Source organism: Octodon degus, unplaced genomic scaffold (genome assembly GCF_000260255.1).
Source record: "Octodon degus isolate 3935 unplaced genomic scaffold, OctDeg1.0 scaffold00042, whole genome shotgun sequence".
Classification (NCBI taxonomy): Eukaryota; Metazoa; Chordata; class Mammalia; order Rodentia; family Octodontidae; genus Octodon; species Octodon degus.
In genome coordinates this window covers 14,220,242-14,236,974 of record NW_004524618.1, presented here as the reverse complement: position 1 = coordinate 14,236,974, position 16,733 = coordinate 14,220,242, and the positions used below count along the sequence as shown (strand labels likewise).

The 16,733-nt window shown below is 40.7% G+C and overlaps 1 protein-coding gene across 7 annotated transcripts in view; it reads right to left on the bottom strand.

The window, feature by feature from the left end:
* Positions 1–15,066, bottom strand: part of Plekhs1 (pleckstrin homology domain containing S1) — a 32,134-nt gene extending 17,068 nt beyond the window's left edge. For 3 of the 7 annotated variants that reach the window (XM_023715583.1, XM_023715584.1, XM_023715588.1), the window contains exons 1-8: positions 14,970–15,059; positions 14,535–14,807; positions 5,588–5,676; positions 5,363–5,469; positions 4,488–4,622; positions 2,627–2,702; positions 2,008–2,103; positions 1,627–1,743 (exon numbers count right to left, since the gene is read on the bottom strand). In XM_023715583.1, the coding sequence (XP_023571351.1) occupies positions 1,627–1,743; positions 2,008–2,103; positions 2,627–2,702; positions 4,488–4,622; positions 5,363–5,469; positions 5,588–5,676; positions 14,535–14,619 (705 nt within the window). In that variant the 5' untranslated portion in view covers positions 14,620–14,807; positions 14,970–15,059. Of the gene's footprint in view, positions 1–1,626; positions 1,744–2,007; positions 2,104–2,626; positions 2,703–4,487; positions 4,623–5,362; positions 5,470–5,587; positions 5,677–12,774; positions 12,822–12,950; positions 13,012–14,534; positions 14,808–14,969 lie in introns of those variants that run through there. The other 4 variants (XM_023715586.1, XM_023715585.1, XM_023715587.1 and 1 more) reach the window with 4 other exon arrangements.
* Between the last annotated feature and the right edge of the window lie 1,667 nt (positions 15,067–16,733).

Below are 16,733 nucleotides of genomic sequence, written 5' to 3'. Positions count from 1 at the left end.
AAAGAAGGGATTTGGTCACACAAACTCTGGTATCCTGAATGCGCTACCACTGTTATTGAGGGAACAGTTTCCTAATGAACATGATGAGTTTAGTTTGGCTTCTCTTCTGTCTTGCACCTGCCTGCTTGCCCTTCTGCATGGTTACACACATCAGGAAGGCCCTCACCAGGTGTAACCCCTCGAGTTTGGACTTAGCCTCCAGAAATGTGACAAATATATGTAGTTTTTCCCTTTTGAAAGTACCCAGTCTGTAGTATTGCCTTTCAGCAGTTAAAAGTGGACTGAGACATGCACGGAACCAGAACATGCAGAGTCAGGGTGAAGAAAGCTTCCAAAATAAACAACCACTGTGATCAAATCCCCCGAGGCCAGTGGCATCCTAGACGCCAATTGGTTGAAAGATTACTGACTCTGAGTGCACAGCGGGAAAGGCAAAACGGCCAACAACAGTATCTCTGGGGGCACAAAGGACCTCGTGAGTGAGATTCAAGAGACACTTGCTGAAAGGGTTCACCTTCCTAACCCCCTTTCCCGCCATCATTTCTACTCACCAAATGGATAACCAAGATGAGGTATTTGGTTTGGTGATTTTTGTGTTATAAAAAGCTTTTAAAATAATGGGGCCAGGGAGATGGCTCAGGGGAATAAGCGCTTCCCTGGCAAGCACAAGGACCTGAGCTCAACCTCCAGATCTGCCCCCCCAAAATAATAAATAAATAAATACATAAATAAATAAATAAATAAATAAATAGAATAGTCAGAGAGCTACCAACTAGATAAAGTAGGAGGCTATACCTTCTTAGATGTGCATGGTACAAATGGAGAATGTCCACGGCGATGTCTCTAAGCTGTCAAATAGGATCTATGCAGGAAAATAAAACCTCCTAGGCTGGAAAACTTCACATATAAAGCTGGAAACTTCGTAAGTCCAAGAAAGCCAAGGCTACAATCGGAAGTCACCTTCAAGAGGCAAGTGCATTATATTCCACACTTGTTATAGATGAAGATGAAATGCATACAGCGATAATGAGAAGATCGAAGAGAATAAATGAAGAAAATTACCAAAATCTGCCGAAGCCTAAGGAGTACAGACAGTACAGCAGGGAATCAAGGGGTGTCTCAGAAATCTTTCTACAGAGGGATTTGTCATCAGTGTTGACAGGAGCGAAAGGGACCTCAGCCTCACAAACCAGATGAGTGTTGAGAACATCTCAGTGGAATAAAGGGATTGAGAGGGAGCAGGCCAAGCGGTAAAGTCTGTCTGCAGTGTGGAAAATCTAATAGATCATGAAGATTAGGGCTAGAAATCATTTTTAGAAAGTGTTAAGTTTTAAGAAGGTGAGAAAGTCAAATTCAACTGCTAATCAGTGAGCTTTTTTTTTTTTTTAATTTTTTTTTTTTTTTTATTTATGTGTGTGTGTGTGAGACCAGCTCAGCCCACCAGGGGGCGGGCTGGCTGGCATGTGGTGCTGGGGATCGAACCGTGGTCCCTGGGCTTTGCTAAGCTTATTCTAAGTAGGTGCTTTAGACCACTGAGCCATCTCACCAGCCCCAATCAGTAAGCTTTTGAAGCGCTGGACAACTTTCACATGTAGAGCTCAGAGAGAGAAGGCGGTGATGGATTACCATGTCTGGAAGACTGGTCCTGGATGAGGTGGGGCTGACAGAGTTCAATGTTCTTGAAGGATTGAAGGAAAGGCTGGGATCAGAAGTGGGCCTTTTATCAGCCAAAGAGCATCCGTCCTGTGGGGGGAAAGGAATGGTGTGATCAGGCACCAGTGATCTTGAGTCTAGAACAAAGCAACAGCCTCCTCAGCACACTTCCAGTCTCCAGAGTCTCTTCACAGTCCTGAGCTGTCTCGACTGCTTGTCAGCTGGTGTTACCTCACTGAAACACTGACCACACTCATCAGCTTGTCCCTGTCCTGCACCCTCCTCAGCCTGGCCTGGAGGCCCACCCCGGTTTCCCTCAGTCAGCCTCTCTCCTCAGCGTGTCTCCGCCCATACCCTGTCTCCTCCGCTGTCGTCACTGAGGCCTTGTGTAGATGCCTGCTTTCCCCCTCCTCCTCCTTGGCTTTGCTTCTGCTGTAAGCATGGAACATCCTAGAAAACAGGAGAATAAAAGATATCAAACTTCCTTTCGCAAGATCGGCCCTAAGAAAGAACTTGGGTAAATTAACAAAGGCCCCTTAAGAAGCTAAAATTACTAGCCTTTACCCAAAAGAGGCATATTAAAGTTTCTTTGGTTTTTTTTTCATATTAAAGTTTAAGGTGAATGAAAAACACTTTTATAGCTACCGGCCTAGACTTAGTCACTTGAAAGAAAACTTATTATGTACCTTGAATAATAATGGTGGAAAATATAATATTTCTAGACTACTGTTAACTTTCACTCCCCCCTACCACAATAATCAAACTCTGAAGTGTCTGTATTTCAGCTCTCTTGAAAAATACAAAAGATTGTTCCCTTTTGTTAATCATAAAAAAATAAGGACATACATTTCCTCACTTATTTATCCTTTGTGCCAAAGCTGGTTGCTAAGGAAAAAGAAAAAGCTGCCATTGTTTCTGCTGAAAGGGGGTTGTGCTCAGGTGCCCTGTTATTTTATTAGTGATATACAGTCACCTCGGTATGCTGATGAGTGGCTATTATACCCCGGCAAAATGATGACAAGAAGGAGACCCAGTCTTTAATCTTCTCCCTGTTGATAGGAATAAACTTTTGAGCTGGCGTGTGGCAACAATGGTGCCTACACTCTGAGTAATATTCTTTTATTACTGCTAGAAAAGGCTGTGGGGGCAGCTACCGGGGAAATAAGGATTTTTCTCGAGTAGCTTAGCTGGCCCTCTGGCTCCTCACTACCTCCACATTTCATTTACACAGTAGAATTACTCTCATGCAACCTCCATGAGGAAAGCTCAGAGAAACCAGAAGAGAAAGAGAAGAGAATAGCGGTAATCACCACGTTTGGGACTTTGGACTTGACTTTCTATTGTGGTGTCAAGCAAGCCCCTAACCTGTCAGCACCATTTTTTAATGTAACTATCCAGATATACCAGCCCTTAGAGAATGTGTGTTTTTATCGAGAATATACTTGGTGGATTGGCAAGATAGTTCAGCAGACCAAGTGCCTGCCTAGGCAAGCACAGGGACGGTGCTTCAATCCCCCCGCATCCCATGTGGTGCTGGCTCCATCCCCAGGTGGACTGAGCCGGCCATGAAGATCTGGTGTGGAAGTGCACGCTTCTAATCCTAGTGCTGGGGAGGCTGAAAACAGGAGGATCACTAAAGTCCGAGCTGTGTAGTGAGACTCTGTACCAAATAATTTTTTTTTAAAAGATGCATTTGGATGAATTTATATAAATCCCATAGGTTTTTTTTTTTTTTTTTTTTTTTTTATTTGGTTGTTACAGGGTCTTGCTACGCAGCTCAGACTCATGGTGATCTTCCCAGCGCTGAGATTACAGGCATGTGCCACCATGCCCGATCTTGGTGGCCTGCTCAGTGTGCCAGGGGTGAGGCTTGGTGGGGTGTGTGGTGCTGAGCATCGAACCCCAGTCCTTGTGCTTGCCTAAGCAGGTGCCTAGTCTGCTGAGCTATCTCACCGGCCCTTCCCATCCTATTTTCCATATATGCACATGACAACTTAGAAGTGAACTTTGTGTCTTTGGGTGGGTCTGACACAGATCAACATCTTCCAGGTTGGGCTTTAGCAGTCACTCCCCGCTCTCCCCACCACCACCTCTCCAAGCAAATAAGTATTTGTGAGGAATCCCCTGAACCCCTTCACTGGCACCAGGAAACTCTCTTAGAAACCAAAGCCTCCTTCAGCAATGAGCAGGGTTTCTCCTGACAGATGTATCTTGTGCAAATGTTTGGGTATTGGGTTCTCCTAAGTGGAGTACATCTGGGTGACAGTGACTATTATGGGTTGATTTGTGCTTCCCCAGAATATGTTCAAGCCCCACTCCCAGTCTTCAGCATGTGATCTTATTTGGAAATAGGGTCATTGTAGGTATAATTAGTTTATATGAGGTCACATAGCATAGAGTTGGCACCTAATCCAGTATCAATGGTGTCCTTAGGAAAAGGTAAAATTAGGACCCAGAGACAGGCACGCAGGGAGAACACCACAAGCCAAAAGGACTACCAGAAGTTGGAGGAAGGACTTCAGCAGGCCCTTCTGAGAGCCCTGAGCACAAGGTTCTCTAACATCTTGATTTGGGGGCTCTAGTAAGGTTATACATTTCTGCTGTTCTGAACCACTCAGTTTGTAGTATTGTGTTACAGAAGTTCTAGGAAACTGCTATAGTGGAGTTTAAAGCATATTTTAACAAATGAGAAGATCTGCTAAGGTGGCATGTGAGTCTATAGCTGTGGCTTTAGTGAGAGTATATTTATTGTGTATCTGTTCGTATTGCTCTATTTTTTAAAAAAAGCTGATTTGTTTCCTACACAGGAGACACACAGCTCTCTTTTTACTCACCTGTCTTCAGCAATAAGGAAATAGTCCCTGTTGGTGGTTCTGATGGACATCACCTGATCCGGTTGGCACTTAAACATCTTCTGTACAGACTGTAGCTTTTCCGGGATCGTTATGCCAACCTCGACCCTGGAACTTCTGTTAGGTGCAGACAGCCAATGTACACACACAATTAGGAAGAAAACTCACTTTCATACAAGGATTCAAAGTGGGTAAAACTTACAATCTGCTTGATTTATTTGTTAAGATTGCTCAATAATTTTCATATTGAGTATTTTATTATAGAAAATAAGTTTGGGCTTTGGATCTACTTTATCATGAACTGGAAATACATTCCTCTGCCTGAAATTTAATTCAAAAGTCCTACTTTGTTGGATTCTCTCTTTTTTTCTTTCCTGTTTTGGTACTGGGACTCAAACTCACAACCTTGCACTTGCCAGGCAGGTGGTGTGCCACTGAGCTATTGTCCCAGCCCTTGGCTGGATTCTTGATTCCACAAATCATCATCTTTTTTTTAGTTTTTTGTACATTATTTCTTGGAAAGAAAATAAAAAAGAACTGATCAAAATATTTTTAAAAAATCTATCTTGGCTTTATAATGTAGCAATTTAATCTGTTCCCCCCCTCTACAAATTAAGAGAACTAAAGTTCTTTTTAACTTCATGTTTACTAATTAAAAATGTATTAGCTATAACATACATAACTACTTCTATCCAAAATGTTTTTTATTTTAGTTCCTTTTCAGCTACAAATATTATAATAGGTTTGAAACTCCTTGGTTCCTTCAGTCAATAATTTAAATTCAAATTTGCATGCAGCTTGTAGTATTTGACTTGAGAGTATTTGTTGCTATAAAGTTTTCTCGCTTGGATACACACTGATCAATTTCAATGGAACCGCGGTGATGGCTGTCTTTGTAATAGGCAAGACTAAGTCTCTTTTCCCCACTCTTCGACAGGATAAAAAAACGCCTTTTCCAAGAGCCCTAAAAAACATGGAAACATTTTGCATCTCAGTTAAAACTCAGGTGGAAACAAAAGACAAAAGGCATGGGAAGATGCTCATGACGCTGGTGAGCTTGTTGAGTTGCTGGGGATACTTACTGTGGAGGAGAACAGCTGGGGAGGTGGCGACTTAATGAAGTAATCTTGTTTATAGATTTCATTTCCATAATAAAATGCAAATTGTTTGCCTAATAAAAGAGAATGAACAGGACTCAGTTTATTCTCTCGTAAATATCATAAAAGAACAGTTGGACAACACTTTCTGTCCCTGGAAAGCTTTTCTAATTATTCAGTTACTCAAAAGATCAGCTACAACAGCCCAAGAAAACAACGCGCTAGGTGTGCACTTCTTAGGCATCTATAGTGGTGGCCTTCGTTCAGCTGATACACACGAGCACCGGGATTCAACTCCAATTCATCTTGACTTTTCCACTTCTGCAGTGTGTTGTGGACTAAGATGTGAAGAACGTTCTCTCTGCATTTCCATTATAGGAGCAAGATTTTTTAAAAAATAATTTTATTGAGAAACAAATAGCAATGTGACAGTTTCAAAACAGGTTAGTAGGACAGTTATAATAATATATTGCACATTGTTATCTTTGTAGTGGTTATTCATAGCACAAGATGCAGACATGATATCCTGTCCAAACACTATTAGTACAAATCTTTCTTTTCATTGAATTAAGAGAAAGTAGCTGTCTATCCTAGCTATTTTGTATACACAGATACAAAATGGTCCTTCATTTGTATCCCCTTTTTTTGTTTAGTTTTCTCAGAGATGGGTATTCCATTGCCATTTAAATATTGTAGGTGCATGAATTCAGCAAAATAATCCAATATAGTCCAGTAGTGCATAATAGTAGTGGGTTACCTGTAGGACTGGCAATGTCAGAAGTCATGGACTTGAGCCTTTACAGCTCAACGTATTAATATGGCTTTATTTTTTATACCTCGTTTTCATACTTTTCTGCTGGATGTTTCTTGACATTGCTCTTTGGCCTAGTGAATAAAAGCAAAACTATTTGCTGTTAAATATGGGATGTCAAAGTGTTTTCTTGAGGGGAGGTGGAGTTGCTGCCAAAGTTGTGGAACAAGAAAGATCAATACAGGGCTGGGGAGATAGCTCAGGGGTCTAAGCAAGGCAAATGCAAGGGCCCAGGTTCGATCCACCAAAACCTGGCATGGTGGTGCATGCCTGTAATCCCAGCACTAGGGAGGTCAGGACAGGAGGGTTACTACAAGCCCAAGCTGCATAGTGACAGCCTGTACCAAACACATAAATGGAAAAAAAAAAAGGCAGAAAAACATGACATATAATGAAGAGAATAACCAAGCAGTCCTAACATATCTATAACTGACAAAGATGTTAGAATTTGCATAAAAGGTCATAAACTGTTATTATTACAGTATTTTCAAGAAATCCGGTAGCAATGTAAAATAAAATATATCTGAAGTGAACTTTTAGAGATGAAAATTACAATGTCTTAAAAACATTGTAATATGAATGGTTGTATCAGCAGATTGAATATTGTAGGAAAAAATACACACTTGAAAGCATAGCAATTTATCTAAAAATTATCAAAAAATTTAAAAACATAAAAAAGTTTCAAGTGACCCAATCTATAAGTAATTAGGGTTCCTTACAGTGAGAGACAGACAAAAGTATTCAAAGGAAAATTCTAAAACTATAAACCCAGAGATCCAAGTATTTTATTAAGCTTCACGCATAACACACAAGACATATTAAGAGAGGTACGCTGGAGTCAGAGTGCTCAAAATCAGTGCTAAAGAAAGAAAATCTTAAGACCAGCCAATCTGTGTGTGTGTGCGAGGGTGGGGCATAATACATACAGAATATAGGGGAGAAAGCAAGAAAGTGATTTTTTTATCAGAAACAATGCAATTAAGAACGAGTGGAAAAATATATTTCAGTACTAAAAAAATACTATCATTCAGAGTTCTATATGCTGCAAAAAATAGTTTTAAAATGCAGGAAATTTCAAGACACTTTCAGATATGCAAATGCTGAAAAATTCACATCAGAGTTCCTTACAGTGAGAGGCTTGTCCCTCCCTCCCTCTATCTATCTATCTATCTATCTATCTATCTATCTATCTATCTATCTACCTATGAATCTATCTATTTCTTTTTGATGTATTTGGTACAGGGTTTCACTATGCAGCTTGGATTTGTAAGGATCCTCCTGTTTTCAGCCTTCCCAGCTCAGCATGTCCAGGGTGGGGCCTGTGAGGCACGTGGTGCTGGGGATTACATTCTGGTCCCTGTGCTTGCCTAGGCAGGCACTTAGTCTGCTGAGCTATCTTGCCGGCCCATGCCTGTCTTTCTGGCAGAAAAAAATGGGATACCAAATAGACATCTGAACTTATAAAATAAATTAAGAACATTGAAATAGTAATTACAAAGGTGAATATGAGATATTCTTATTATGTAAAAAATCAATTGGCTATGGAAACAAAAATAACAAAGCTTTACTCAGATTAGAATAAATTTATAAGTAAAATACATAAAGGCCAAGAAGAGAAAATAGAATTAGACTATAAAGTTCTTGTATTATTTGTAAATTGGCATAAGAACACTTGAGATTAGATTGTGATATGGTGAAAGTGTACATAAACCATAAGATAATGAATGAAATAATAAAGTTCAGTGTTGTAACTCATAAACTGACAAGGGCAATAACAGAATAATTTAAAAGTGTTCAACCCAGAAGATGACAGGGGGGAGGAAAACAAATGGGACAATTAGCAACCATAATATCGTATACTTAGCAACCAACCATGTCACTAGTAACATTAAATGTAAATCATCCAAGCACCTCAGCAAAAAGGCAAGGCTGTTAGGTTACACAGAAAAGCAAGACCCAACTCTAGCTTCCCATTAGAAATATACTTTAAATATAAATATAAAACAACGTAGATTTCAGTAGTATAAGTACTACACGCAACACTGGAGCACCCAATGTAGATTTCAAAGCAAAGAACATTACCAGGAATAAAGAAAGTCATTTCATAATAATACCGGGATCTATTAATCCTAAGTGTATATAACAACACTGAAAGTGTATGACATTAAGAATACACCCAACAACACAGCTTCAAAACACACAAAGCAAAAAAATAATAGAACTGCTAGGCACAGTGATGCATGCCTGTGATCCTAGCACTCTGGAAGCTGAAGTGGAAGGAGCACTATGTGTTCAGGGCCACTCTGGGCTACACAGTGAGTTCAAGTCCAGCCTGAGCCATGTAATGAGCTCTTGTTTAAAAAACAATTACAGACTCAGGACATAGGAGAACCTGTACTGTAACATCATGTAACTCAGTAGTGTCCCAAATTTTCTGATCAAGGAGATTATGGGGCCACAGAGGAAAGTGATCGATGATGTAGAGTGTGCCTAAGGAGAGTCACGTGGAGAGAAAACATTCTCTCAGGCTTTCACAGAGAGCAAATTGGTCAAGCAATGGCTGTGACTCATCCACATGGCTGACACTGACAAAGGTTCTACAAACTACTGCACATGATTTGAGAGTAAATCCTGAGGAGATCTGACTGACCTTGTCAGACACAAAAGTTACATTTCTTGTTATATAGGTCTTGCTTTATCTTGGTCTTAACCAATCAGCAGAAAAGTATAAACACGAGGTATAAAAAGTAATGCCATATCAGTATGCTGTGCTATAAAAGGTTCAAGTCAACAACTTCTGACATTGCCAGTTCCACAGATAACCCACTATTATTATGGACTATTGAGCTAACATCACACTTAGTGGTGAAAATTTAAGACTTCTTCCTTCAGTATTAGTACAGGAGTCCTAAAAAGTGCAGATTGGAAATGAGATGGCATAGTTTTCTATGTATAAAATCGTGAGACATTTATAAACAAACAACTGAAAGTGGTATACTGATTCAATAATATTTCATACTACAAGGTCAATGTACAACAATGAATGAACTCTGCACATATAGCAAACAAAAATTAGAGAATGAAATTGTAGCAATGGAGTGCAAGTCAGGGGTTGCTGTGGGTGAATGGCAGGGTAGGAAAGGAGTGGGAAGAGGTGAGAAGGAACTCTTGAGATGGAGAAAGTATTCTGAGGTTTTATTACAGTGAGTATTACACATTATTACCATTATGTGTGTATATCCATTATTCTTGTATACTCATTAACTGCTATAACTAAAAGGAATTTGGGGGCCTGCCCCTTAGCACAGTTCTTTAAGTGGCTGCTTCAACAAAGCAGTCAGGCTCAGTTGCTGTGGTTTGATCCCCACAACTCCAGTCAGCCAAACCTGCCCTGAAGGCATTCGGAGCAAAAAAAAAGGAATGTGTCTTACTCTGTATCAATTTTGTCTCAATAAGTTGATGCTTGAAATGGTGAAAAAACAAGCAAACAATACAAAGCCCTCTCCATAGTTTTCTACTAGAAAACTATAATAACAAAGTTACAATTCAGAAAATTTTATATTATCTCCATCTCTGGGAGTATCTAGAAACTAACTGAAAAATACATAAGACCTTTACAGAGAAAAATCTAAATAAAAATTCACAAATGACTAGAGCCATAAAACATGCTTCTTAGCCTATTGACTTGTCAGGTCTTTACAGTTTATTCCAATAAAAGTTCATCTTGTTTGGATTTTTAGAAAAAATAAAGTTTCACAAAATCCAAAGTATCTTTGAAAAATGAAAAAAGCAAAGAAAATTCTGCCCTGTTAGATATCAAGACAGCTACAAAGACACAGTAACAAAGACAGGACGGTACCAGCGTGGGAACAGGCAAATCGACAAATGGAATCAAAAAGCGTAGAAAGCAATTCATGAGGTATGACAAGGAAGCACCAGAATTCAGTGGAGGGATAAAGATGAATAATTTAGTAGATGCTGTTGGGGTAAAGGGCTGACTGGATGAAGATGGATAAAGTTATAGCTCTAATTCAAACCACATTCAAGAACTACTCCACAAAGAGACCTTAATGTGAAAGAAAAATGTTAGGCATTCAATAGAAGAATGTGTGGAAAGAATATCTTTTTGACCTTAAGGTGTGAACATAAACTATATATTATTTGAGAGAGAGAGAGAGAGAGAGAGAGAGAGAGAGAGAGAGAGAGAGAGAGAGAAGATCAGTGGCTGTCTGGGGAAGTCTATATATGAAAGAGTGAAAGATAGAACAACAAAATAAGTGAGACTGGTACCTTGCTCATTACTCTGGTTTAGGTGACAGCTTTACGGTTGTACACATCCTCCAAAACATCAAACTATGCAGTTACATGTGTCAGCCTAGTCTATGTTAAATGTACCTCAATAAAACTTTTTTAAAAAGATCAGATACATTTGAAAAAGTGAAATACATTCTTACCAAATGACTAGCCATTCTACTCCTAAAGTATTGTATGATTTTACAAAAAATGTATATATACTATGTTTATATCAACTTCCTTTTTTTCTTTTTAGGACAGCGTCTGTAGGGTCTACAGGGTCTCACTGTGTATACTGGACTTACAGCCTCCTGCTTACAGCCTCCCAAGTGCTGGGATTACAGGTGAATGCCACCAAGCTCAGTCCTAATTGCCATCTCAGCATGCCCCGGGGGCGGGGCCGGCACAGCATATATGTGGGCTTTCTTTGTAATTGGCCAAGATTGGAAATGAACTGGAGGTGTGTCAGTAGATGCAAATGAATCAGCAAATTATGGCACCGCCCTCCAAGGGAAGACTACTCATTAAAAGACACAAACTGCTGATATGCACAACGCTGAGGGTGAATCTCGAATTATTCTGAATGAAAAAGTTAAATAAGTAAATACTATGAAATTCTCTTTATATAAAACTCTAATAAGTGCAAACAGTGACAGTAGGGCAACGGGGAGTGGGACTGGGTGCTGGAACACAGAATGACAAATATGCCTAAGAAAAACATTGAGAGTGGTGGATACCTTCACTACCTTGACAGCGGCGATGGCTCCCCAGGTGGGCACTTCCATCAAAGCGTATCAGGTTGTACACATTAGCTATGGGCAATGTATGTCAATTACAATTCACTATAATAGTGCTATTGAAAGTATGACTAAACTAATATTCGGGTGCAGTGGGGTGCCGCTGTAATCCCAGCACTCCGAAAGGCTGAAGTAGGATTGCAGCTCTGAATCCAGCCTGGGGATTAGTGATTTAGTGAGACTCTGTTTCAATTTATTTTATTTTATTTTATTTTTTAAGTCTGGAGGCACATCTCATTGCAGAGGCCCTGAATGGTTCAGGCTCTAGGATTGAAAGAAAAAGGAGACCCGTTGAAAGCATATGCCAAGGCACGTTCACACGCAGATGCCTCAGGTCACGGTGCGCATGTGGGCCCACCTTTCCCATCCTCACTCCCTGTTCTTCTCCATCCTGCCCTATAATCCCACTTGGCTGAGACATCCTGTCTCTAAACTACTTTCTTGTTTCTGTTGATGCCATCCCTTCTCTTCCACTCCCTTTTACAACTCTGCACCTCCTGTAAGGCTCAGCCCAAATGCCTTCTCCATAAAAATCTCCGCATTCCTACAACTACAGATAGGCTTTTTCTTCTTCGTATTCCACAGCAGTTTTGTACCAATTTCATGATTACAGCGCAGCCTGATTAAACGTGCTGATCGGAATTTCCTGATACAACTATATGCATGTGTTTATTTTAACTTCCTAAGAAGACTACAAACTCGTCAAAGTCAATGATCAGTAATTCATCTGTGTCTCTCCTCCTTTAGGAAGTACAGACTTACAATAGTGGGTTCTTTGTAAAGACTTTTAGGATGGATTGGATAATTTTATTTCTATATCACCTCATTCTAATTTCCACTCCTCTTCGTGCTCACCTACAATGAGCTATGGGAAAATGAGCAATAACATTTGAATAGACCTTGAGTTACCTCATAATAAGCCTCGATAGCAATTTAGACAGTTCCTCTAAAGTGAGAATACCGAGCAAAATGAAAGAAGTAAAACCTGTCATGGCTGGGCGTTGGTTTGTTATTAGTGCTGTTTCCAAGCAACAATTGCAACATTTGGCCCATGAAAATCAGAAAATGCTAAATTCCTCGACAGGTCAGCTGTTACGGAACAACTAAATCCCACAATTTCTATTATATTCTCCAAACCAAGAATCATTGTCCCAGCATGCTGCCAATTATCCCACTAAAACCAATATTCATATTTTGGTTAGCATGGTGAAATGGATCATTTATGAGAAAACAACAGATTTTTCCCTTCTGAGTTTATGCCCCTTGAGTACCTGGACTCTTCGGAGATTTGCTGTCCATTACGGCTGTCTGCTCTCACCTATTGAAAATAAGAGTCACGCGTCAGTCCCCAAAGGGCCGTGAGTTGCCTTAATTAACCACTGAGTCAAGCAGTTTAGCGTGCTGAGGTGAGTCACAGCCTGCCCCTTCTCTGTTCCTTCTCTGCTACCTCCTCCTTGCTCCTGAGGCTGAGGGTAGCTACAGTAAGGAGCATGTGTCCAAGGGGCTTGTGTCTGGGGATGTGCTGTGGAGACTACTGAAGAGACAGCCTTTCCTGGACTTTGTCCCTGTGTTGTCAGCAGCTCTGACATGAGCGCCCTGGGGTGACCAAGAGGGGAGATAAGAGCAGAGCCAGGAGGGGGGGGGGAATGCAGAGAGCTGACAGGAAGCTCACAATAGGCCCTGCTTCATGCCAGGGCTGCACCCTCTCCAAAGGGAAGCCAACGCACAGGGACCAGGGTGCCCAGCGCTCCACTGCCTCAGCCCGTGGGGCTGTCACAGGCCACTGACTCTGGGACAGAGGCCAACCGAGAATCCTTTCTTGAGTGGCTCTGGTGACTCCGCAGCTGTGAGAAAACCAAGTGATGGAAGGGGACTTGGTCACGGGTGTCAGGCAGGCGACATTTGAGAAACTAGGACTGTGTCTGCGGCCAGTGTTACCGGAAATGAGTAACATTGGTCACATTGAAGACCCTGGAAAGGGGCGTGCCAGGGCAGTCCTGGTGAAATGGGGAGAAGACAGGAGAAAGAGGGCCTTTGGTGACTCAGCGGTCATGTGCAAGTACAATTCCTCCCTTCCATTTCTTCTGCATAAACTTATTCATATATATATATGAATAACTCCTACTCATTCATATATATATATATGGGTGAGTAGGAGGGAGCAAAGTCATAAAGTCTCAAGATTAAGATGTTCTCAAAAGCATACTTTCGGTCATTAGACGGAAGCAAGTGGCAAGTGAGAGCTCTTTGAAGAACACTGGGGGACTTTCGTAGACCTTAAAATCACACCTACCCTTTCTAGAAAAGGATTTTCTTCCTTTAGATAGCATGTACCATAACCGTCATGCAATTTGAGCAAACTGTTACCTTACTGGGGCATCTTAAGGTGTCTGCTGACTGCGCTGCCTGTGGCCCAAGCCTGATAGAATGGGCACACTCTGCCCAGTGCCATTCTTAGGGAAAGTGCCAAGCTAGCATAACAATACTATAAAGCTTGTGTAATTTTTACAATAATACAATACACATCTATAAGCAAGGAAAGAGTCATTAGAAAGATTAAGCAACTTGCCTTTCATCACATAACTAAAAAAGAAGCAGATCCAAATTGCAACTTGAAAGTTGGTCTTTACCATTTTGCTATTCTTTCTTTCTTCTTCTTTTTTTTTTTTGTTTTTTTGCTATTCTTTCTAAGAAGAACTTTTATATAGTTCAGCTGTCTTTCCTGTTGTTGCCCTCTCCCCCAAGAAATCTTCCAGTTTAGTCCTTCAATCACATTCAGGAAACTCTCTCCATATTCATTGTGTAACCTAGTTATTGTAATGTCACTTGGGACTTAATCAATGCAGTAATTACAGTTTCTATTTTCCTCTGATTGTATAACCTAAGAAAAGTATAAAGACAAACCCTACAGTCACAAGATTGTTCAATTGCGAATTCCTAATTTTCAATTTTGCAATTGCTCAGTTGCTAAGAAGTTTCCAGGTCACCATAGCTTTGAGAAGTCAAATTAGTTATGCTGTATAATACTTACTGGAAGCCGAAGGTTCGCTGGTCCACTTCTCAGAAAAGTGCTCTGTGCCTAGGTCTCCTGAACTCCGCCTGTTCACTCTGACCATGGTGCCAGGGTGTGGACTGAGTACATCCTTGTTTGAAATGTGAACCAGAAGGAAGTTCTTAAGTTTGTACCCTTAGGAAGATTTTCCTTTTGCCCCAAATTCAAAAGGAAGCTGGTGCCTCAGGGGAAGTCCTGGGCTTTCAATCTTCTTGTGGCTTGGCACAGAACTGCCCTTGGTGTTCCAGGTATCTAGCACCAGATAAGCAAAAGCAAACACATTTAAAAAAAAATTCCTGCAAGACTTTGGACCACGATCTCTATGACACTGAGGACAATGCCAACCTAGCTTTGACCGTCTGCAGGGCGGACAAGAGGGACAGTTCCACTGCTTCCCACCCATTCATATCTTACCAGTATTCACTGGGAAAAGGCAGGGAGGATTTCTTTGGATGAGAGGAGGAAATAAACGCCTGACTTCTGGAACACACTTGTGTACATCAATGGTTTCCAGGACCAGTTGCTTATTCAACCATGATGGCGGTGTTATCATCAACAAGCAAGCTCTGGGCACGTGATCCTACACAATTATGCAACGTTTTTGCGCTGCTAGGGATGAAACCCAGGGCTCTGCCTGTGTTACACAAGCTCAGTGTTCATACTCTGCTGCTAAGTAATACTCCCAGGCCATACTCAGCAACTCTGAAAGTTAAATGGGTTGGATGCACACATGGTTAAGCCTGATTAGTGATCTGTGGTCAGCAAAGAGCTTTAGATATATTCTCATTTATATATTGTTAAGAGAGAGAAGAAAATGCTAAAGAACTTCATCCTATAAATCATCTTCAGGAATAAAAGTATGTAATCTTTAATTTTAATCTTTATTATCCTCAATAGAGTACCTGGACTCTAATCAGCTCTGCTGTGATTCATTGCTCGGTCTTAGAAAGATGAAACTTAAGTTCTCTAAGGCTACTTCCTTGGTGGCAAAATGGAATTGGTAATTATGACTTCTCAGGATCTTTTGAATGCTAAAGATTTAATACGTGAAAAGGATCTACCATAATGCTGGACCCATGGTGAGCATTCAACAAAAGTAATTTCTCTGTTTTTCTCTTTCTACATAAGTGTTATTGTTCCTCTATTTGGCAAAACTAGCTGGACTTCAGGTATGCAGAAATGACTGATTTATTGCTCACCTCTAACACAGGGTAGGTTTTATCTGATTGTTTTGTAAGGTATTTCCTAACTGTTTCTTTAGGGTCATTATCAGTATTCTGAAAATAACCTTAGTATCTTTACATTTTGTATATAACCAGATATTACTAGTTATAGCCTGTGACATTTAAAGTGGATTGTCAATTTGTTTGGATTGTGAGCTGCATAGCCATTTTGTAAGGCACATTTTTGGATGTCTATGTTGGCCAGGGAGGTACGACCCTGGGAACTCTATCTGGTCCCTGGCTCTCCCTCTGTGGTGCTGTTTCTAGCCACCATAAAGGGAGCAACCTTGCTCCGCCATAACCATCCACCATGATATTCCTGCATTGAAGCTCACAAACCATGGACTGCTCCTCTACAACCATGAGCCAAATTAAACCAAACCTTTTCTCCTTTCAGTTGTGAGTGCTGGACTGGGGAGATAGCTCAGTAGAATAAACACTTGCCTGGCAAGCTCAATATCCTGAGTTCAATCCCTGGTACTGAAAAAAATAAATAAATAAATAAATAAATAAATAAATACCTTTCAGTTGTGAGTGCTGGGTTTTTGTCCCAAAGATGTGGAAGCTGACTAACTCATAGCTGTAAATATTTCTCCAAAAGCTTCACCAATCTTCCATTACTTGGAAACTACAAAGCCATAGACAGCATATCTTTATAATACAGAGCCCTAACCAAAAAGAGGAAGAGGAAAATTACTTCATAGTTTATGATTCTTTGGAAAGATATCCCCATAAAACAGGGAGACAGTTTTGTAACTTGGGCCTGACAGAACGGCTCCCACAAAGGAGGGTGGCAAGAAGAAGAAGGGCTGTTCTGCCACCAATGAAATGGTGACCCGAGAATACACAATCAACATTCACAACTGCATCCAGGAGTGGGCTTCAAGGAGCGCACCCCTCGGGCACTTAAGGAGATCTAGAAGTTTCCATGAAGGGGATGGGGACTTCAGACGTG